Source organism: Malaclemys terrapin, chromosome 14 (genome assembly GCF_027887155.1).
Source record: "Malaclemys terrapin pileata isolate rMalTer1 chromosome 14, rMalTer1.hap1, whole genome shotgun sequence".
Taxonomy (NCBI): Eukaryota; Metazoa; Chordata; order Testudines; family Emydidae; genus Malaclemys; species Malaclemys terrapin.
The window spans coordinates 20440843-20464443 of record NC_071518.1 but is presented as its reverse complement, the minus strand read 5'-3'; the positions used below and the strand labels follow the sequence as shown (position 1 = coordinate 20464443).

At 39.2% G+C, this 23601-nt stretch overlaps 2 protein-coding genes across 5 annotated transcripts in view; one reads left to right on the top strand and one right to left on the bottom strand.

The window, feature by feature from the left end:
* Positions 1-23601, bottom strand: part of CEP89 (centrosomal protein 89) — a 125619-nt gene that overhangs the window by 14262 nt on the left and 87756 nt on the right. For all 3 annotated transcript variants that reach the window (XM_054048649.1, XM_054048648.1, XM_054048647.1), the window contains exon 18: positions 6396-6565. In XM_054048649.1, coding sequence (XP_053904624.1) covers positions 6396-6565 — 170 coding nt within the window. The remainder of the gene's footprint in view (positions 1-6395; positions 6566-23601) is intronic.
* Positions 6578-21728, top strand: LOC128848619 (E3 ubiquitin-protein ligase RNF182-like). Of its 2 annotated transcripts, none has more exons than XM_054048651.1 (2): positions 6578-6707; positions 20482-21728. In XM_054048651.1, exon 2 carries the CDS (start codon positions 20498-20500, stop codon positions 21221-21223), a length of 726 nt encoding a protein of 241 aa, XP_053904626.1. In that variant the 5' UTR covers positions 6578-6707; positions 20482-20497; the 3' UTR covers positions 21224-21728. The 2 variants fall into 2 exon arrangements, with proteins under 2 accessions (XP_053904626.1, XP_053904627.1); XM_054048652.1 differs by lacking the exon at positions 6578-6707 and adding an exon at positions 9412-9420.

The following is a 23601-nucleotide window of genomic DNA, read 5'->3' as shown; positions in this document are numbered from 1 at the left end:
TGGGACTCCCACGCCCCATCCAACCACTCCCCACCCCCTGACAGCCCCCCCCCGAACTCCCAACCCATCTAAACCCCTCTGCTCCCTGTCCCCTGACTGCTCCAATCCCTCTCCGCACTCCTGCCCCCTGACAGCCCCCCCCAGAACTCCCAACCCATCTAAACCTCTCTGCTCCCTGTCCCCTGACTGCTCCGATCCCTCTCCCCACTCCTGCCCCCTTGACAGCCCCCCCCAGAACTCCCAACCCATCGAAACCTCTCTGCTCCCTGTCCCCTGACTGCTCCGATCCCTCTCCCCACTCCTGCCCCCTGACAGCCCCCCCCAGAACTCCCAACCCATCTAAACCTCTCTGCTCCCTGTCCCCTGACTGCTCCGATCCCTCTCCCCACTCCTGCCCCCTGACAGCCCCCCCCCAGAACTCCCAGCTCCTCACCCCCCTGCTCCTTGTCCCCTGACTGCCCCTTCCTGGGACCCCTGCTCCTAACTGCCCTCCAGAACCCCACCCCTAAGCCTCCCTGTTCCTTGTCCCCTAACTGCCCCCTCCTAAGACCCCCCCCAACTGCCCCCCAGGACCCTACCCCCTACCTGTACCCTGACTGCCCAAAACTTTCTCCACCCCCCCCAAAAGCCCCCCCCCCCGTTTCTTGACTGCCCCCTCCAGAACCTTCCTGCCCCCGGTCCCCCTTACCCTGCTGCTCAGAACAGGGTGTTGGGCTCTGTGCGAGCCGAGCCGGACACGTGGCTGCGCTTCCCAGCACAACAAAACCCGGTCCCTGGCCCTGCACAACAAAACCCGGTCCCTGGCCCTGCACAGTGCTGCCGGACCGGGTTGCAGGAGAGGCCAACTCAGAATGCAGGGCGGCTCCGGCTTCTCTACAGCTGCTCAGGAGTCCAGCCCGGGATTTTTCTGCAGCCCTCCCAGCCGCTCGCTCTGCCGGGGGAGGGGGAAATCCCGGACATTGTGAGTGCTTTACAAATTCCCCCCGGACGCTATTTTTAGCGCGAAAAGGAGGACATGTCCGGGTAAATCCGGACGAATGGTAACCCTAATTTAATTTAAAGAAAGATGTGTGAAACGATATTCTTCATAAGTCTGCTCTATAAACAATAATAGCATCAATTGAATATCACCTATGTTAAGTGAGAAAATCACACCAAATTCTTCTGAGCTTGGTGGGGCAAAAGGTTACTGTGAATTTCCAATATTTTTGCAAGAAGGCTGTAAAAGTTAAGAAATATTGGGAATAGGAATTCTCTCAAAGAAAGGGAATCCTAAATGTCAGTTTGAAAGAACATGGAATTTGTACATTCTTCCTTTAGAAGCTATCAAAATGTCTTTAGTAAACAACTGTGACTTGAAAAACCAGGCAACTCATGTACATATATTTGACATATCTGTTATATTTAATAGTGTTATGGGGTATAATCAGTACTGTTGGACATGATCGTTGGTATAATATTTCAATATATTGATATGCCAACATATGTATATCTATATATTCATAGTAACTATATTACCATTATCTCCTTATTTCCACTTATATTTATATCTATATTTGTCTATTTAACATAAGAACTGAATAACTTCAGAATGACCATACTGAGTCAGACCAATGGTCCATCTAGTGCAGTAGCCTGTCTTCTGAAAGTGGCCAGTTCCAGATGCTTCAGAGGGAATTAAATGTATCGAGTAATTCATCCCGTCATTCAGTCATAACTTCTGGCAGTCAGAGATTTAGGTTTATTTGTTTAATATATACATTATGGTAATATATTCATAACTACTTACTTGTATGTTATTTGTGACTACCTGTATCACTTTATATGGGCAGTTGTATATTTTTATGCTTCTACCCACAGTTAGGGTTTATACATTTATAATATGTGTATGGTAATAATATATTCATATTTATTTATTCACACACATCATTTGTCACTTCATGTTTACCTTTTTTCATTAGTCTATTGGTATATTTATAAACCATGTGCATGTCAACATTTATATACTATTACTTATACATTGATATCTATGAAGCAATCAGTTCTTCAAGTGCTTGCACATGTCCATTCCAGGTTTGTGTGCACCCCAAGGACAATTGCTGGAAATTTTTCCCTCAGTTGTATCCATCAGATTGGCTCTGGCGCCCTGTGGTGCCATGAGCTCACAGAGCCAATATAAAGGGCCTGGCCTGCACCCCCTCAGTTCCTCCTTATTGCCAGGGCAGTTGCTGGAACTGCAATTTTTGCTTCAGCAAATTTTCCAAGTGATTTTTGCTGTTTTTTATAGTGTACGTAGTTGAATTTGTTGTAAATAGTTAGTTTTTAGTCAGGAAGTGTTTGGAGTTTATTCTCCATCAGTTATTGGAGCTTATTTGTTACCTGAAGCTGAGGCATGCCTCAGTCACCGGGCTTCAAGCCCTGTCCCTCCTGTGGCGAGGCGATTCCCCTGAGCGACCCGCATTCCAGTTGTCTGAATTGTCTGGGAGAGATTCATATAGGGGACAGCTGCCAGATCTGCAAGGACTTCAAACCTCACACAAAAATGGACTGGGAGGCAAAACTGACATACTAACGTGAGTTGTCAGCAGGGATTGAGCCCAGGACATTCAGATCCACAGCATAATCCTCTATTATTTGAGCTAAAGGGATAACCCATGGCACAAACAAACTGTTGTGTATGTGGACCAGATCCTAGAGCGCGGTGTGTGATATACTCTTAGTTAGTGGCTTACATAGCTACTGGTTAGACAGCAGTGGAATGTCAGGTATCTGGATACTGGCTCTGGTTCAATGGGTAGAGCAGGGGTTGCAGGAAGTATAGCTAAGCAGTTAGATTTGGCACATTTATTCTTAAAGGATGGTTAAGGGAAGAAGATGTGAGCCTGTTATGTTAGAGGTATGGGTTTCTGTTCCTAGATAGAGGTATAAGACCTTATTCAGTTTATGAATGGCAGAAATATTAATATTGATCTTTGGAAGCAGTGAGCCTAGTAATCATAGCTCTTCCCAGTCCAGTGCTCCTTTCTCTAGGCTAGAAGGAATTTTCTGAACAAGGATCTCTCTGTCGTAAGACTGCCAAATGTGTGACGGTCATGCAAGAGGCATAACGCTTGGCTATCTATGCTGTACGGCTATTTTGGATGATCTTGGTTCCTTTAATTACATTGATTGAGGTGTTAAAATGTGTGTGTAGGAGAAAAAACTATTTTTGCACAGGTTAAAGCACCCTGGTTTAAATAGGCTCTCCTTGACCCTTTTTTAGTATCACATCTTGAATTGGAAGGTTGGCCATTTAGAAACTGTTTACTTAAGAGACCCTGTTGCTCCATGAAAGCTTTGTATATTGCTTTAATAATATATTTTAATAATCCTATGTGACTCCATTTAAGTGGTTTTTTTTTAACATACAAAGATTTAAAATGGCAGTCATTTTCATGAAGACTGTTTCTGACACTGTTGTAAATGCAGGCTGAATATGGTCCCCTGCAGGAGTCTGTAAGCTGTGAATTCTGCTCAACAGGAATGTCTATTTTTAAAAATAGCACTCAAAGCTAGCTCATCTTCTAGCAATCAACTCTTCAGAGCCAAGTGAGTTTATGGCAGATCCTCCACATTTGTTAGCAACTAGAACAATGCATGCAATCATAAGCAAGTTTAGGAATAAGAAATAGCTGTGTTGGGGTTTTTTCTGTTTTTTTTTAAAGCGCCCATAAATAATTATAGTACATCTAGCCCCCTTATGAAAGCGCAGAATGTCAAGGTATGAATAGAAGTTATAGCTGATATCCTGATCCTAGCTCTGACTGTTATAAAACAAAATTTAAGAAACTCAATAGTATGAGGAAAGGACATTGCATCATCCAGGTTCTTCAATTTACCTAAGTGTATTGCTTTTGGTTAGAATTCAATGTCAGTGTCTTTAAAATTACTGTTTGATTTGCTTTATAGTATGTCTCAAGAATAACTGCTGTAACATTAACACAAAAACACTGCTAACCAAATAATCCACATATCTTCAGTTAACTGTTTTATCACATCAGCTTTCCTGATTCAAAATTCTTGAACATAGTATGATTTTAGTTAAATGGCTATTCCAAATGTACAGTCTAATACACAAAGCCTGCATGTGGTAAGTTATTTTACACCCATCTTATTTAGTATTTAGAATACTTTTATCTTTATCACCAACTATTTTAAGTTCATAATTGAAATTATGTGCTGAAAACAATTTTCTGTTCTGCAAATTTGCTCCTTGAACAATGCTGGTGGAAATCTATAACAGTCCATTACTGTCCCAGCACTAGTGATGCTGGTTGCCAAGCTACAGATGATTAGTGACATCTAACCTACAAGTAATTCCTCCTTCCACTTTATTCCGCTGTCAGTGAGGGGAGAGTGATAAAGATAAACCTTAAAAAGCTAGAAGTACATTGAATTGACAGATGACAAGAGCAATGAATTTTAATTTATATGGCAGACAGACATACTATAATATGTTAATATTCCTTTAAAATGCTTGGCTTGGGTTGACTAGTAAATATGTTATCAGGAGACAATCAGAGCTGGAGGAATCTTGATTTATTGACATTACAGTGTTTAAGAGGTGAATGAAACAACATAAGTGAGGTATTTTTGCATAATTAATGATACCATATTAAATTAAAAAATCTTTATAGTTAAAATAAAAGGGATAGTCCTAGCTTTATAATAATAGGATTAATTTTCAGCTATAGGTCTTTATCTATTTTAGTTTAGAGTTTTTACCATAACTGCCACAGCAAAATACAAAAGATGAGTTGAACTAAAACAGGAGAATTAGAAAATGAATTGGTAAGCAGCTATCAGAACCTAACATAAATACTTTACTTTCTATCAGCTGTATGCATCATTTTATACTCCAGTAAACATTAGCAAGACTGAGCAACCATCAGTAAATTCAGTCAGTGATTACACTGTTATGAAAGGGACTGCTTGAATGTAAACAGTCCTTTGTGACCTTAGTATGATTGTTTGCACAAACCACACTTTCCCCACTGTTAAATCAAAGAACAAGCAATAATATTAACAATGTTACAATGCCAAGTGAAAATGTAGCTTCTTAAAAGTGCGAAATTGAAGTTACTGATAGGAGTGTGTTTTATCAAGGAGAAATAGTCAATTCAGAGTATAGAAAAGAAAGTGATTAAGTATAGTCAGTGTATCCGTGGAAGATAATGTTTGATACAAATAAACTTTACCTCCTTTTCTTGGGGACATAAAGCCAATATCTAAGAGGCTCGTATGATGGCACTATGGCTTTATGCCCCAAAGTATATCACATAGTTCTCCTCCTTTTAACTAGTTATATTTTTTAAACAGTTGGCACAGGCATGCACGGAGAAGAGTCACTTAAATAATTAAAAATCCTAAGTAACCATTTCCCAGACAAATCAAGAATGATCAGAATACTCTATTTTTCTGCCAGTTTTCAGAGATGCAGCAAAATGATGCTTATTATATATCTACCAACAATTAAATGCCATCTAATGACACTGTATGCACGAACAAGAAACAGAACTGTGCAGATCTTGTAGACGTAGATGGTACTCTGCTTGAGCTCTGGTTTCCATCATTTTTAAATCCATATTATCTCACAATGGCTGAGGCGACTTGCAATATGACTGCTTAATTAGCTCTCACTTATTGTAATTCTTTTACGCTGATAATGGGAATGTGTTATTAAGTCTTCCACCACCAGGGGAAAAAATCTCCTTAAGGTACTATTTATATTAATAGGCTATTTCAACACTGACAGTCATAATCTTGTCAAAATCTGTTAAACTATTTTTATTTTTATTTTGTGCTCTTGATGATGGCAATCTACAGTAGTGGATAATAGAATATTAAGATGTTGTCATTATATATCACTCCAAAACCAGTCCCCTCTCTGTGTACTCATCTGACAAGGTTCTCTAATTGACTGCTTTCACTTCCCATTTGTCAGAAAACTGTCAGCAAAAAACAGTGCTTCAGTCTTCACTGAAAGCTAATTTATTTACTATCATACGTCCTAGTGATGTATAGACACATAAAAGAATTAAAGGCTGGATTCAAGTTGATATTTGCTACATATTTCTTTTTTGTTGAGATGCAATGAGCCATTGGGAGGATTTTTAATTAAGAACAGCTGTAGTCTTCCATGAAAAACTCCTTCCTTGTAAGATTATTTTTTGGAGGGAGGAAGAAGACAATAAGGAGCATTTCAGTATTTTCTATATATCTAAGAGATGAGTGAGAGAAGGCTCCCAGAGCATACCAGATGGAGCTGTGTTTAAAAGCAAGTGCTTGCAGCTGTGCAGCTGCCCCCTTTTTACCACTCAATCCAAATGGCTTGTTTTTGACTGTGACTGACTTACCTTTTCTGCTGCAGCACTTCATCAAGGGTTTCTTGCTTGTCTTGCAGCAGCCGCTGGAGGTGCTTCATTTCACGCTGGTACTGAGAAGCCTTCCCAGCAAATTCCTTCTCTTGCTCGGTCATTTTGAGATTGATGTCTCCAAGCTTCCCAGCAGCTTTCTTTTTGTATACCTATGAGAATTGAAGATCGTGGGGAAAATGTGGTTATGGCAGTCTCAAGGATAATTACTATGGACAAAATAACCAGCTAAATATTTTCTTTCTTACTGTGGCTTGATCTTTAACTCACTGATGCCTTGCTTAAATAAATCAGGTAAGGTGCACTGATATGATCTTTTTTAGAATATTTATTAATTGATAGGTATGATGCATGTACTTTCCACTGCATAGATCAGTCCGAATACTACATATTATGCCTATACTTTTATTTTGAGTGAAAATGACAGAAAGCAGGAAAACAAAATGGGTTTACTCTTCTGGGTGTAAAGCTGCTCTTCACAACACATGTTGCTTACCCACTAATTCAACAGTCAAGTCTAATTATCTGTCTACAACACAAAGAAATAGGAGTAAATACCATTGGATGGCATGTTTTTAATCTTACTACAATGAGAAAAAATTAGACTGATTTCCTTATTAAATTAAGTGTGTAACTGTTTTTCACAATATGAAAAAATATATTTTATTGGAATTACTGTACATGAACACTTTCTCCTGAAAAGGGTACTGTTCTAAAACAGCTCACAGAGTAATATATTGCCAGAAAATATGCTCAATACATTTGTAATGTTAAAATATTTTGCCACTTCAGATAGTAGTTCATTTTTCTTAAACGAATGCCCTAGTGAGTTTTTTCCTTCCTATTAATAAAATAACCAATTATGCAAGTCTGAACCCTAGAAATTTTTTTAAAAATACTTTTGATAAAATGTATCTTTTCAGCTTTTAGAATCAATTTCTCTGTTACACTGCATGTCACCATGTGGAACTCACAGGAGTATATGGCTTGTCAGCTTAGCATCATGATGCCCCATGCACTTCCATTACATTTTTTTTAAAGGGGGTTTTCTGCTAATGATTCCAAATGGAATACAATAATTCATCATAGGCTGTAATTTTGACACTCTCCTCACTACATCCATGTGATCTGAAAATAGAATCTTGTGCTGGAAGCAGCTCATGCAGCATGACTGGAAATTCTCTGAACTGAAATTTTGAAAATATTTATCTTCAACTGGTGCAAATTCAAATATGCCCACATGGCTGTCATCTTAAAAAGGCAGATTCTGCTTGCTTGTACATAGGTGCCCTAGGGGAGAGGGATGCTGTAGAGAGCTCCCCCTTCCCCTTGTACATCGGCACAGGGAGCAGCTAAAGTTTTCAGCAAAGCATTTAAACAAGTGCTTAATAGGGATGTAAAAGGTTAAGCAGTAGTTTTACCGGTTAACCCGCCTTAACCATTAACCCCGGGCCGGCTGGCGGACCCCAGCAGCCCCGCACTGCCGGAGCGGTCCCAGCCCCAGCTGCGCTGGCTCTGGCCGGAGGGGCCCCAACCTCAGCCGCTTAATCGGTTAACCATTTAAACGGTATTTACATCCATAGTGCTTAAGTCCATCCCTATCCAGTAAAGAATTTAGAACTTGATCCTGAAAGGTGGTGATGAACCATGCACCTATTCCAGCAAAGAACTTAAGCAGGTGAGTAGTCCCACTGAAGTCAATAGAACTATATTCATGTGCCTAAGTGCTTTGCTGACTAAGGGGGGATATTCAAATTGGGCTTGTGCTTCTTGATTCTCCACTGCCCTGCAATTCTGTAGCCATTTACAGCTGTGCAAAGTGGGCATAAAACACGACTGTTCTAATTTGATAGTATTTTATGCCCACTTTGCATTGGTGTAAATGAGTACATAACAGAATGCAAGGCATAGGAGTGTTAGTGTACCAGTGTGACAAACACCTAGTTAAGGCATGGCCCTGGCCCCACTCACTTGCAGCTAGAGCTAACACAAGCTCCACCCTTTTAAGCAGCCTCAGAGGGTATGTCTACACAGTCTGTGGCAACAAGCCTCACAGCCCAGATGGGCAGACTTGGTTTGTGGGGTTCACACTAGTGCTCTATAAATAGCTGTGCAGACAACACTTTGAAGTTGCAGCTTGGGCTCTGAAGCCTACCCCCTCCCTAGCTCTCAGATCCCAGGCTCCATTCTGGGCCACATCATCAAAGTGCAGTCTACACAGTTATTTTTAGAGCGCTAGCTTGAGTCCCACAAACCCAGGCTCAGAGGTTTGCTTCCACAGGCTGTGTAGATATACCTAGAGAATGCACCCTCTCAGCATTCTACCTATCTCTGCCCTCCATATGCTGAATTCATTTAGCAGCAGCTGCTGGTGTGGAACACATCCACACCTCCCAACACAGCTGTGGCTTTAGAATCATAGAATACCAGGGTTGGACGGGACCTTAAGAGGTCATCTAGTCCAATCCCCTGCTCAAAGCAGGACCAATCCCCAGATAGATTTTTGCCCCAGATCCCTAAATGGCCCCCTCAAGGATTGAACTCTCAACACTGGGTTTAGCAGGCCAATGCTCAAACCACTGAGCTATCCCTTCCCCCCCAAAATAGCTCATAAGCTGGTCAAAAATGGGACAAACTTGGCAGTAGTCATTCCAGTTTTTAATCCTTCTGATTTACATTAATGTAGTTAAATAATGTTCTGCATTTCAGGACTCTTGCAGTTGGGGAGGAATCAACAACATTGGGTGATAGATCCATATAAAATATTTGCCCCTCATCCATTTTTCACTGTTCTGACATTTCTTTGGTTCTTAAACCCCTACAGAGTCACCACCTTTCTTAGAGCTAGATTGGTAGCTCCTGGGCCTTGCAGAGGACCAATCCTTTTTCTACAAGACTTACTCTCTGCCTAGACAAAGCCTGGGACAGTAACTGGAAAGTTCTGGCAGAGGCAGACAGATTGGAACGCAAAGAGTTTCTACAAGGCTACTCTGAGGACAGGTTACAGGTAGACATCCTTTCTGTCCTCCTCCATACTGGCTTCCTAACCACACCTAAAAGAACAATTCAGATTGAGAACTACTTATCAACCCAGTCTGTCTGCAATCCACACCTGAACCCTGTATCATTTGCTGAGAGGAACTATTCTCTTTTCACAGAGGAGATCACCCACATCCAAGGTTTCTCAGGATACTCTGAACCAGAAACCACACAAACATAGTATCTTGACACTTTCCTATTCAAAGTTCTGTCCATTCAACAGTAAGTCCAGGACACAATGAAGGAAGTATAAAACCTTCTTTGGGTCCAATCCTTGCCCTTCCTAGTTGGCAAAGGAAAGTGAAGGATAAATACAATTTCTTCCAAGAAAAATATGGTCAATGCACCATTTGAAAAATTAACTCGTTCCGTCTCCTTAAAGCATGCCATCATCCTATGAATTCTGAAGAAACCTTCACTAGATGCAATGGAACTTGACATCTACTGCCTGGTGTCAAATCTCCCTTGGACTTCTAGGTAGCATTGCATATGGTGGATCATACACTGCTGCTCTTCTACCTAAGAGATGTGGCAGGTGTCAATGGAAATGTTCTAAAACTATTTGAATCCTTCCTCAAAGGCTGTACACAGGATAGTGATGGGCAAATACTCCTTTATCACTAGGCTTCTTGCCTGTAGAATACCTCAAGATTTAATTCTCTCTTCTGTCCTACTCAGCATCTATATATAGCCATTGGGGGAAAAGGTGAGACTTCATCACAGGCTCAGATACCAGAAATATGCAAATAACTCTATTATTCACATATGCAAAGACCTCAATCACTCAGCTATCTTAGTGCCTGGTTAATATCAGCACATAGATGAGGAGCAGTTGGCTGAGACAAAACCAGGAATGAGAGAGGTTATATGTTGAGATGGCTTTAATATTGTGTGTGTGATCATCACAGTCATGCACTGAGGTTAAAGCCATGTATTTGTGATCTTTTATTTATATTTATATCTATCTATCTGTTTTGACTAAGTTTCACATTAAATAAAAAGAATTGCCATTGTGCATTGAAGAGGTGTGTTAAGATAAATGGAAATTCCACATTTCATTAGTTACTTCAGACTTACTAAATTCATGAACACTGTAGAGATAAAATACTCTGCAAACTGATTCAGTATTCTGAAATGGTGTTAAAACACTGGACACAACTAGTGTTTTCCAAGCTTTCAGAAACACTGGCCTCTTGACACTGTCTGGAAAATGTATAGTCTGAGTCCCTTTAGGAGTAACGCAACCATGGGGACTTCTAGAGGAATTACTGTACTTCTATAGTAGTCACTTGAACTTCATCCTTGTGTCTTGTAACCTTATATGAGATGTGCTATGCTATAATCAGCTTTGTAGAATGATTTTCAGAAGTGCTATGTTTACTTTCTTCAATGGAAGTCTCCTTGCTCAATATCTCTGAAAATCAAATCACTAAGCACCAAATACTATAGTCCTCATGCAGGCCCACTGATTACAATGGGAGTTGCATGTGAATAAGAAGCAAAACAGGCTCTTGGAAAAATGCAGATGAAATTATTTCTGTTCAAATTTGTAATATTTCCAAACCCAAGCTTCCAAATATCATGTGAGGCCCCCAAAATTCATGAGATTGGCTTACAACTCATGAAATTTTTAAGCCAATAATGTGGCATTCATTTGCCTTCTCATTTGAGTCTTTAGGTTGCACTCAAGTCATGTTTTCAAGCTTTCCGCAACAAGGAGGAGATGGTCTGCACAAATGGCTAGCCACTGATTTCCATTTCATAGAAACAGCACCACCACAACAGCAGGACAGGTATCTAAAACAGCTGTAATAGGAAGTCACTAGGGTCACTTTTTGCCCTTGTCATCTTACTGCTTCATGCTATGACCAGAGTTCAAAAGCTACATAAAAGTTAAAAGTAAACATCTATATTAATTTTTCTAGGTTGTCCATTACACTTCATCACCAGGCTTCAAACCTGTTCGAAATTTTTTAGCCTTTCATTTTATCGAGTTCAGATGAAAGAAGAACAAAATGTTATTGTGCTAACTAGCATTTGATCTGCTAACCAACATTTATGCATGAGCTTAACATTACTTATGTGAGCAGTTTCATTGTAGCCAACAGAACTATTCACATGAGTAAAGTTAAGCAGGTGCCAGACGTGTTTCCAAGATTGGGGCCTAAAGTTACGAAAGGGAAAGAGTTAAGACTCCTATAGCAATATTAATAGCCACTTTTAACAACAGGAAAAGAAAATATTGTGTATGGGCAATGTTTAGTACAGTATTTCGACTCAAATTAAATCTACACCATAAAAGCTGAGGCTCTGGTCCACAATATGGGGAACACAACTGAGATAACCTTGCTATGGGAATTTTGATTTTGTATTTCTAGATTTAATTAACTGCAACCCAAATACAGCTTTTTGAATTTGATTTCCTTAAAAAAAATTAATTGGGGGGAGGAGGGAAGCTTGCTCATAATAGCAGCAAATTAGGCTTTGAAACTCTCATCTTAGTGAGGTAAAATGAGGTTGGTGAATGCAGAGTTCCCACAGCTGCTGCTATTTTCTGGCTAGAGTCAGTTTTCTGCAAGACTGGTTTATGTAACAGTGAAAAGCTCAGGTTTACATTGCAATGGCTCTATATCTTAATTTTTTGAAAAATGAGGTTTGGAATGTGCAAAATGCAGCACAAACTGAGCGTGAAATTGCAGCCTCTAAATTCACACTTGCAGTTTTCATGGGTTCTTGATGTGTGTCTTCTGAAAAAAATCCTGCATTGCGTTTTGTGTTTTTCAAAAGATATTTCTTATCTCTCTGACAAATTGTCCCAACAGGAACAGTAGCCCCTTGAGCCTGTCAGACTGGGCAGGAAATATATGCAAACAGAGAGAGGTTTCTAACAGCTCCATGGTATGGTCAGGGTAACAGATGCAGGGGGTTCTGTTCTTTGGGGCTGCCTCCCCCTTTCTGCTACCTTCATTAGACTGCTCAAAATCTTAGATGCTTATTACACACATTCAGAAGTGAGTTTTCAGTAGTTTATAACTCAGTTACCCAAGTGATTTTTCCACACTTGGTTGCGGATGATAAACCTCATTGTCATTGGGCATTATTTACACACCAAGTTCAACCATCCTTAATACCTGCACGGAACAAAGTGCAGCAATCTTTACACTTGTAAAAGTGTGTATTTCCAACTCACTGATTCAACCAGTTGAATAGATTTGGCTCATATTTTATTTACCAAAAATCCACACCCAAGACAAATGGCCCTTCTGTTAAGATCAGCCATAGAATATTACAGCCCAGACAGTGAATATTTTTGCAAATTATGAATGTGTGACTATGGGATTTATAAGCGAAACCTTAACTATTGTATAGCAGTTGATGCCAGGCAAATGCTATAATTGTATCTTCAGAACAAAAATTTAACACATTGCAGTACAGATAGTCAATTTCACTTGTCTTTATTCTAGTTCAGTTTATCATTTAAAATGTTCTTTTCTCCATTTTTTTGCATGTTCTTTCTGCACTCTATTTTTACCTTCTTCCCATTAATTTCACAGCTATGGCTGCTTAGATTCAAACTTAAACATTGACATTTTACATTACCAAAATAATCCACAAGAAAATGTTGGATAAATTCATTTTGTTCATGGTTGCTATTAATTTAATATCTTATGCTGTGGATCAGATGCAACTATCCTTTCAGCTTACGAGCTTTGCTATTGCTGAGTGTGCGCAGGTTAGGGTTTCTGTGCAAAAGACATGACTTGTGCATACCCATTGGGGCTTGCACAGATACAAAATTGGCTGTTGAAAATCTGGCCTTATTTTACTAAAATGGCATAAAATATTGATTTCTGTTGAGATTAATATCAAGATTTGGTCTAAGACAAATCACCATGGTCTCTAGGTGCCGATTCTTGATTTTCTATATATGAAGTTGAAAATTGATCTGATATGTTTTAGGAATGCTGTCATATTTTTGATACTCTGCAGTTACTCATTTGGACAAAGTTGTCAACCTGAACATCACCTTTAATCCTAAGACTTGTCTAGTGCATTTCTTGCAGAACCAAAAGACAAATATATTAGAAGGCATCTGGTAGTGTGCTCTTTTCAAAAGCTCTTTGATTTCTGCAAGTCGCCTTCTGTGCTGAAATTTTTCCTCCTTGATTTCTAGCTGAAGGTATTTCTTTTTGGCAGTATGAGCAAAAAATATATATTTAAAAAACAAGCTGCCTATTTAAAAACAAAACTCATCACTCATTGAGAATTGCCTAGAGCAAAATCTTTAAATTATACTCCTTATTGAGGACTGATTTCTTTGCTTAATTTGAAAAAGGTTGGGTTTGATTTACCAAGCAGAGTTTTTAGAAGCCTGAGACATTCAGGTCAATGCCGTTTATTGATAAATATATTATACTGAGAGGTAGTATATGACCACATAATTAAATTGTGGGCCAGAATCACCCCCAAACTCCTGAAAGATACTGGGTTCACTCCAGCTATGGTGACAGAGGGGTTGAGAGGGAGACAAGCTAAGCTTTCACTCCCCTTCACTTCCTTTTGAATCCACACTTAGGCTACCATGGCTCAACTCTTTATAGAGTCAGTTGGAAGCTAAAGCCACTTGGTAAAGGAGGCCGAATGCTTCTTCCAGCTGCTGCACACTTTCACAGACCTGGCAGCATCTCCCTGTGACGCTGGAGTATTTTGCATATATCTGCTGACAGGGAAATATATTTCTTTTGAATTGGGCCTTAAAGGTGAGATTGCATGAGCTGCACTATGGCCACTGCCTTAATAATGAAACAACTGAATTTCCTGAATCATCTATTTCTTATCCTTGAATGACATCCAAAATGGTTGAGACCTAATTCTGTAATACATTTTTGAATGCTGTGCTTACAACTTATTTTTATTACAATCAAGATTTTGATTTGAAATTGGGTAACAAAATAGTGCAACATGTACAAGAAACAAGCAATTCTGTTTTGTTCACTTTCAATAATATGGGTCTTTGTGAGAAGCACAGAATACTATAGTTTAGGTGAAGAAAGGTAAAATTAATCTGTTTTGAATCACGATACTTGTCTATCTCAGAATATTATTCAAACACTACTTAGTTTTAAAAGGAGTAAGTAAAAAAAGACTTAATTCCTGATGTGCTTAAATGAGTCAAGGATTTTATACCATTGTTACATGGGGACCACAATTTTAATATATACTTAGTAGGTAAACTCTTTGGAGCAGGAACTGTCTTTTTGTGAGAGTTTGTACAGTGCCTAGCACAATGGGGCCCTGATTCTTTCTGTTGGCCTAAGGCCAGCAATACTACAAATAATGAATAATAATGTAGACCAGGGGTAGGCAACCTATGGCACGCGTGCCAAAGGCGGCACATGAGCTGATTTTCAGTGGCATTCACACAGCCCGGGTCCTGGCCACCAGTCCGGGGGGCTCTGCATTTTAATTGAAGCTTTTTAAACATTTTAAAAACCTTATTTACTTTACATACAACAATAGTTTAGTTATATATTATAGACTTATAGAAAGAGACCTTCTAAAAACGTTAAAATGTATTACTGGCATGTGAAACCTTAAATTAGAGTGAATAAATGAAGACTCGGCACACCACTTCTGAAAGGTTGCCGACAAACCTCCACTTTCCCTTCAGAGTATAATGGTCATGATAAAGCTTGAAATTGTTATAGGGAAGTCTTCACTTTAACATATGTCAAGAATAAATATATATTCCAATATCAGTGACAAACTTTAAACTGAGAACAATGCAGATGTTTAAAGACTGATTCAAATGAACTGATCATATTAATCATCCTTATCATAAAATAATTATATTCCTTGTGAAGAATATTATTCAACATAATTGTGTAACTAAATAATCATAATATACCTCAGCTATATAGTATGCGAGCCACTGAAAACTCTCAGAAGATGTGAATCCAAAATGGTGGCCACAACCTCAGTGTGGTTATAATTTTGTGACTGTTTTTTTTAGGTTTACATCTGAGTTCCAAATGGGTGGGAGGAGCATTTTCCCATCACACAGAAGTTGTCGATGCTGTTCTGTATGTTAAATATAATAGGGCTTGATTCTCGCACCAAGACTTCAACCTAAGCCTTAACTTAAGGTAGTAGATGGTATCTTCCTAAGGAAAGAATAAGTCTTCTTAATTACACATATGTATCCTTTCTGTGCAGATACTTACGAAGTCATGGCTAACAAGAAGCACATTTTTAGTAAAAGAGAGAAAGAATGGACATCATAAATTAAATGGCTGAGTTGTCAGGAAAAAGGCAGAACCCATTTTTTGAAGATGGGTCTCACTGTTTTTGATGGTCTTGCTACTTGATACCTGGGAATGATATGTCAGTGAACCTGGAAAACTTGCTCAAGATGTAATAGACTGATGATGACCAATACCTGCCTAGTTATATTGGGTTATTTGCAACCCAAGCCATTCCATCTTGTAAGAAATCAATAATCACTGGTATGCCTGAGTCTCCTGGTTCTGTCTGCCATTCCTCACACCAGAAGCAAAACTTTGACCAGGTTCCTGAATATTCTTCGACAGTAGATTTCTACCTTAAAGTCAGAAGTCTCTCTAGAGAAGATCATCTGGCTTAGGTTTTCCTATTCTGTAGTCACAGAGTCAGCTGCAGATGATCTGAATTAGAATGTATAAGAGGGCTGTCAAACAATCTGTGGACTTCTAAAGAGCCTCTGTTCAGCCCATCTGCCTCTTGATTCAGGGTGCCTTTGGCACTGACTGAAAGAAGTGGAACCTCTGCCAAGGACAAGGTTTGGGCTTCTGGTCCCACCATTATTGGACAAACCAGGATTGTGGTGGTGCCCAACAGTACTATGAGGTAGCATCTGATAATCTGAGTTTAGAATTTGAGAAGAGCTAATCTGACCACTTGAAGCTCCAGCATGTTGGTTTTCTCCTTCCTTAGGCCTTGTGCTGTCAGATTGTTCAGGCATGCTCCCCACCGCTAAAGGTTCTTGTTGGCAATGAGCTCTGAGGGTTCCAGAAGCGTATGAGATGACCCATGCTTTGTGTTTAAATCCACAAGTATTGTGAACACATGGAAGGCCTCTGGAATTTTTGTCAACGATATCTAAAATTGCAGAGGTTAGCAGGATATTATCACCACAGAACTTAGTGCCATCAATGCAAAAATTACATGAACAGAAAGTAAGGCTATGATTTAGAGCTACACACCAGGAAATTCAGAGCTTGGGCTCCTGCAACACCTAGAAGTGCTGCTTGGCACATATGCATTATGGGCCTGATCCAAATCCCACTGAAGTGAACTGAAAGACTCCCTTAGATAGCAAATGAGGTCTGTAGTGTGTAGCACTGGATAAGGGAATATACTCTGGATGACAAAATTGTATGGTTTATTATGAATTAAGGGTCATACATATTTAAATGTCATTAGTAGCCATTGACGTATCATATTGTAAATTATAACATTAAATGAAAATTTAAAAAAATTCTGTTTGCAAATGTTTGTTTATAGAGTGCCTAAAGTAAATACTCAACATACATATTTTAAAAAGCATAAAAAAATCTAAAATAATATTTCAAGACACCAAATACTCCCATGTCTACTAAATGAAAAGGGAGAACTCCCATCCCACTTCTCAGAAAAAGCCTGAGTAAATACAGGCATAGATGCTTGTAATGCTATTACTGGAATTTCTCTCTCTTATATGTATTGTAACAAATTGGGAGGGGGAAGGCTTTTGCTCTTTAATACATGAAATTTAATTTTTGTTCAATAGGATGAATGCATAATTACATTGTTATAATAGTTTGTGTTTTATGTGCACATGCATTGAGGAATTGAGTTAAATAACTTGGTAGTGTATAGATAGATCAATTTCAGTCACATTCTGTTGAATGGGCTGGGCCGAGGAGTTTGGAATGTGGAAGAGGGCTCCAGGCTGAGCCTGGGGTGGCGGGTTGGGGTGCAGGAGGGGGTGATGGGTGTAATCTCTGGGAGGGAGTTTGGGTAGAGGAGGGGGCTCTGGTCTGGGGCAGAGTGTTGGAGTGCAGGAGGAAGTATGGGGTGCTGGCTCTGGGAGGGGGTTCAGGGTGCAGGAGGGGATATCGGGTGCTGGCTCCAGGAGGGGGCTCGGGGCCGGGGGTTGAGGCGGGTTCCTGCCGGGCGGCACTTTCCTCAGGCGGCGCGCAGCCGGGCTAAGCAAGGCAGGCTCCCTACCTGCCCCAGCTCCACCCTGCTCCCGGAAGGGGCCAACGCACCTCAGGCTGCTGGGGGCGGGGCACATGGCTACGCACGCTATCCCTCTTTGCAAGCACTGGCCGCAGTTCCCCAGTCATAGCCAATGGGAGCTGCGGGGGTGGTGCTTGCGGGCAGGAGCAGCGCACGGAGACCCCTGCCTCCCCCCCTTGCGGGGGCATGCTGCACTAGTCACTTCCGGCAGTGGCATGGGGCCTTAGTGGCAGCGCTGCTGTGCTACACAGCTGGACTTTTAGTGGCCAGAGATCACAATCGACTGGGAGAGTCTCCAGGATTGACCAGTTGATCGCGATTGACCAGTTGGTGACCACTGCTCAAGAGGAAAGGAAAATTAAAACATTCAGGCCAAAAATAGTGATCTGAGGAATTTTAGGAGGCTGGATTCTTTTCTGGGAAGCCTTGACTAACCGGTTTTAACTGTCCTCAGTCTCTAATCATAGGGTATGCTAAAATTAGATTGACATGTTATGATGAAGAAATTGACATAGCATACAGAACAGATTTCCATAATCTTGTCTTCTGAAGGTTGAATGCAATAATAATGGTAATTGCCATACAAATTACACATTAAACTTGTTGTAGTGGAGTCAGTGGAAGAAAGCAAATGAATTATGCTTCAGCCATAAATTTATTTTTCTAGAATTGAATAACTGAGTTAAACTAGTGCATGAGATTTCTTTTTTAAAAAAAAGTTAAAAATTCAGTAAAACACCAAATATTTTTTCTTCTAAAAATAGTGACACACTTTCTACAGAGAAAGAATACCAGTTCCTACGCTGAGGATGTAAAATTGAATCTAAAATGTAACTTACAAGGAAAATTCAAAAATTAAACAGCAAGCAAACTGCACACATGAAGGAAACATTAGAATAATTTAGGGTTCTGCACATTCCCCTGTAAACAATTTGTAATTATTGATGTTTAAATCTTGATAGATGTTTCACTTAAGTCTACTTTTTTTTTATCCCTACCAAATATATAGTCTCACTTCAGTAGTCATACAGTACATGGTTCATAGGTCAAAGACTCCTACAGCTGTTGCCAACATGAAGAAGCCTGTTAGATACCAATGTCATAGGTACCTTAGAACTTTACCCATTAGAGTAGTTCACTTGCCAAGGTGATTTATACCTTTTAAAGGGTCTGATAGTACACAGAAATTGGTAAACATAAACAGAGAGTGAAGAGACTCAAGATCATGTCAGTCCCAAAAATAAAAATCCATGAATTCAAATACTTTAGGCTCCAATCCTGCAAACATATGGGCATGTAACTTCATGTACATGAATTCCATAGGATCATTATCTTAATAAAGTTATTTATATGTGCAACTGTTTGCAGGATCGATATCTTAATTTTTACTATTTTAAAAGAATGCAACTTTCATGAAAGCAGAGATTGGGTCCCATCATGCACCTATTTAAGTCAATGGCAAAGCTTTCATTATATCATCTTGCCTGTTTCCATTAACACAGAACCTGCTGTGTAGTAATTTGAGCCTGATGTTCTGAGAAAGGACTAATTTTACTTACTAACAAATCAGAGTGGAAATAAATTAACTTTTCTGGAAAAAAGCTGAGGAAAAACACATTGCTGAGAAATGCAGTGTCACACTGGTCAGAAATTGCTATAGCTTCACAAACATCTGTATAATCCCAAAGCATGACTAATATAAATGTGTCATAGGGAAACCACTATAGTTAAATAATCATGTCTCTGTTCAGTAACTTTAAAAATATAGCACAGCTAAAATGAGCAACTGTGACGCCTCCTTTTTGGCTTCAGACATATAGAACAGTGTTACCGGAGTATTCATGATTGATAACAAGATTCATCTCCAAGGCAAAGCAAACTATAAACACTTGTCAATGTTAGATTGTAGGAAGTGCCTTAGTAGTCATTTTGGGCTATATTACTCATACCTTGAATTACAGAAAATGTAAAAGCACTTTTGCAACTTAACTTGATGGCATTTTTAAAACTCTTTGTTCCATTGATGAACATTAAATTATCAACAGTATTCAATAACTGGCAATCTCAGATAAGAAAAAATGGGTTGCTGCCTGTCAGAACTGATGTATTCAGGTAAAGCTACATAGAGAATCTTGCTTATATATACCCATATGATGCTTGGTTCAGATAGTTAAAACAGCCCTCGTGTTTTCAGGAAAAAATGAAATTCTAAAAGGCAGGGATCCTGTGAGAAGTGATGGGGAAGGGAAATGGTATGTGAGGTGAGACTTAACTCATGGTATTCTGCCTCCTGGCCCAATGCACCTTCCTTCCCCTAGATCAAAAAGTATTTTTATATGGCAGTGAGAAGGGGGGGGAACATCCCTATTTTTCTCGCATCCAAATGTTCTGGTCTTCATGGCTGCTTTAAAGTGATGCATGAAAACGTGTACTGCAGATGGAATTCTCAGAAAATGTAAGAAGCAAGCCTCTAGCAAGTACTACTGCCCTATGCAAATAGCAATTTTTCTGCAGCTTACATTCAGTCTGAGCCAGATACCAAGCATAGAAAACTTGAGCCAACACAGCTAAAATTTGGCAAGTTATATGCAATTGAAAACAAAGGGAATTATAGTGGAATGTTAGGCAATTTTAATATGAGACTTGCTTCCAGCTCCTTTGCCTACTTCTTAAAACCAACAGTAGAATTTATTCTTGGGAAAATTAATGTCAAACAGATTTTTAGAGATGTACGGTAACTTATTGTTTCTCTGACTTCTTCTTTTGACAGTGTGCCTAAATTAAAGATGAGTTACCCTCACACAGAAGGGGAAGAAAAGGTGCCAAATGATGAGCTGGAGTGCAAAATTTGTTACCAGAGATTTAACATTCATAGTCGTAAACCCAAAATACTGAACTGTCTTCACAGAGTATGTGCTAGATGTCTGACTAAAATACTTCACATAGGAGATGGCTGTCCTTGCATTAGTTGTCCCTTTTGCCGCCATGAGACAGAGTTGCATGAAGATGAAGTTGAAGGACTACCTAATGATACAAACGTTATGTCCAAACTCGTGTTAAAAGACAAAACAATATGGAATTCCGACTGTAAAGAAGTAGTTTTAACACCAAAGAACTTGGCTTGCTCAAGCCCCACTCATGGATCTTCAAACTGCTTAGTAATAACAATTATGGAAGTACAGAGAGACTCTACTAGGACTCCAAGCCAAAACACTATCTCAGATTATTATGCAGACCATAGCCTTGACTCAGTATCTATCAGTTCTCACAGTCAGCTAGACCAAGATCTCTTCTCTAAGCTTTGTAATCATGTACCCAGAATACTGGTATGGCTGTTAGGATTTTTCTACTTTGGCTCACTGCCTCTTGGAATCTATTTATTAGTGATTCAGAAAGTGACCCTAGGCATTGTGTGTGTCAGTCTTGTTCCCTCAAGTCTAACTGTATGTCTTGTGTATGGTTTCTGTCAATGCCTCTGCCAGGGAATGTGTGACTGCTCTTCAAGAAGCTGAGAGGAATTGCGTTATCAAACTGTACGTTTTAATTAAACTTTGAATGATAACTACAGACTTCCAATATTATGGACTATTAAGGTGATTGCAATATGATTTTAAGTTTTTCGTGGTCCCATTTCTTAGCTATAACTAGCACAAAGGCCTATGTTTAAACAAACAAAAAGCACCACCAGCATTTGTGTAAACACTAGAAAATTGGCAAAGTAATATTATTATTAAATAGGTGGTATCTAATATCACCTTTTCCTTGAACAATGTATAATTTCATAAACACCTCATCGTGTCAAGAATTCACAGGTGAAAGTGATAAAAATGAAATTGATGTTTTCTACATTATGCTGGTACTATTTTTTTTAAAAAGAATGAAGATCAGAAATATTTTGAGTACAACTTTCTATAAAAATATATTTCAATTATCACCTTAAATTACATTTTCAAATTCTGTATGGTACTTTATTGGACATTTAAATACTCGGATGATAACCAATACAGGATCTAGAATTAAAAGCAAAATAAAAGTGCAATAATTTTTTTAAATTTAGAACTCGTGTACTGTTGAAATCTTGGAGAAAGCAATTTATAGTTAAACTAAATCTCAAGGGAACATAAAAACAAATTAAGTATTTTCAAAAGAGACGTTTCCAGAATTTTTTCAGAAACTACGGCTATTTCTGAAATATAATGCTCTAAATAGTGTACGTCAGAGCACATCAGAATAGAAATGGCTTTAAGAACTGTCTTCAAAATGTTAAATAAAAACATGCCTACTAATATATATGGTGCCTTAAAATCAAGGCATTAATTACAGGCAATTAAAAATAAATACAGAAACAAGTTATTATTTTATATTAATGTTAATTCCATATGCAAAAATGGTTGATTCATTTTTCTGAACGTTTTTATTGAACCTACTAGATATTGTTACATTAAATTTTATTTTTAAAAAGGTAATTGAATTTTGTATGGTTCTAGTGTAAACCAGAATCTAAATTGAAAAATGGTATGCACAAGGGTTTTTATATAAAGATTTGTACAAAATAATTATCTAGTAAATCCCCAAACTACCAATGGGTAAGACTTCTGAAGAATAATGGAATTTTGGTAGCAAAGTAAGAATAAACATGCATAGCTTTAAAATAGGTGTTCTTACAAATCAATGTAATAAACATATATAAAAAACAATGTTTTGATGCTTTTTTTTAAAGCAATTTATAGCTATCCCAAATGTTGTTTAATATGTCCACAGATTAAATATCAGCTCCTGATTTATTTTTCATTGAGGCCTCAAAATCAAAGATAATTTAACTTGTACTGTATGCAACTCAAAAGGAAATGTAAGAATTTTTTTTTTCTCCAGAAGAGCATATAAAAAGGTGGAACTGTGTGCCACTAAACCAAATCCACTCATGCACAAAGGTTAACTAAACAGGCTTCACAGAGGGATGGCATTCTCCCTGCCAGGCTTGTGTACACCCTCAGTGATGGAGATACATACTGTACAGAGCCACTGAATGACTGTTCAACCTCAGCCCGTTCCCTCCTTTCCCTTTTCCCCCAAATAACCTTTTTGGTGCTATGGGAGGAACTCCATGAAGTCTCCCAACACTCTTCCCTTCTCCAACATGCAGGTGAACTGCCCCCCCTACACTGCTTTCTGGTTGTCACAAGTCTGCAAAACTAAAGAGTGTAGGGTTTGTCAAAACATGAACTTCACTCATTTATCAAATTGTTTTTAAAAAGTAGAAATATATCGTCACTATTACAGATACATTCAGTACTATGTACTCTTTCATTTTCTAACCATCTCTCATTCCCTGTTGGCAGTCACCCAAGACTCTGAGCTCTCATCCTCAATTTAGGATTAGATGTCTCATTTATACAATCCAACTTCTATTTCTTAGGCCTTGTCTACACTACGAGAGTAGTTCGATTTTACTTAAATCGAATTTTTGGAATCGATATTGCAAAGTCGAACGTGTGTGTCCACACTAAGGACAGTAATTCGACTTTGTGAGTCCACACTAACGGGGAAAGCGTCGACATTGGAAGTGGTGCACTGTGGTCAGCTATCCCACAGTTCCCGGAGTCCCCGCTGCCCATTGGAATTCTGGGTGGAGCCGCAAATGCCTTCTGGGTAAAAAAAAGGTGTCCAGGGTGCTTTTGGGTAACTGTCGTCATCCGTCCATCACTCCCGCCCTCCCTCCCTGAAAGCGCCGGCGGGAAATCAGTTCGCGCACTTTTCTAGTCAGTGACAGCGCGGACGCCACAGCACTGCGAGCATGGAGCCTGCTGCAACCATCACTGCAGTTGTGGCCGCTCTCAACGCCTCGCAACTTATCATACACCTTTCCCTGAGGCAGATGCAGAAAAGTCAG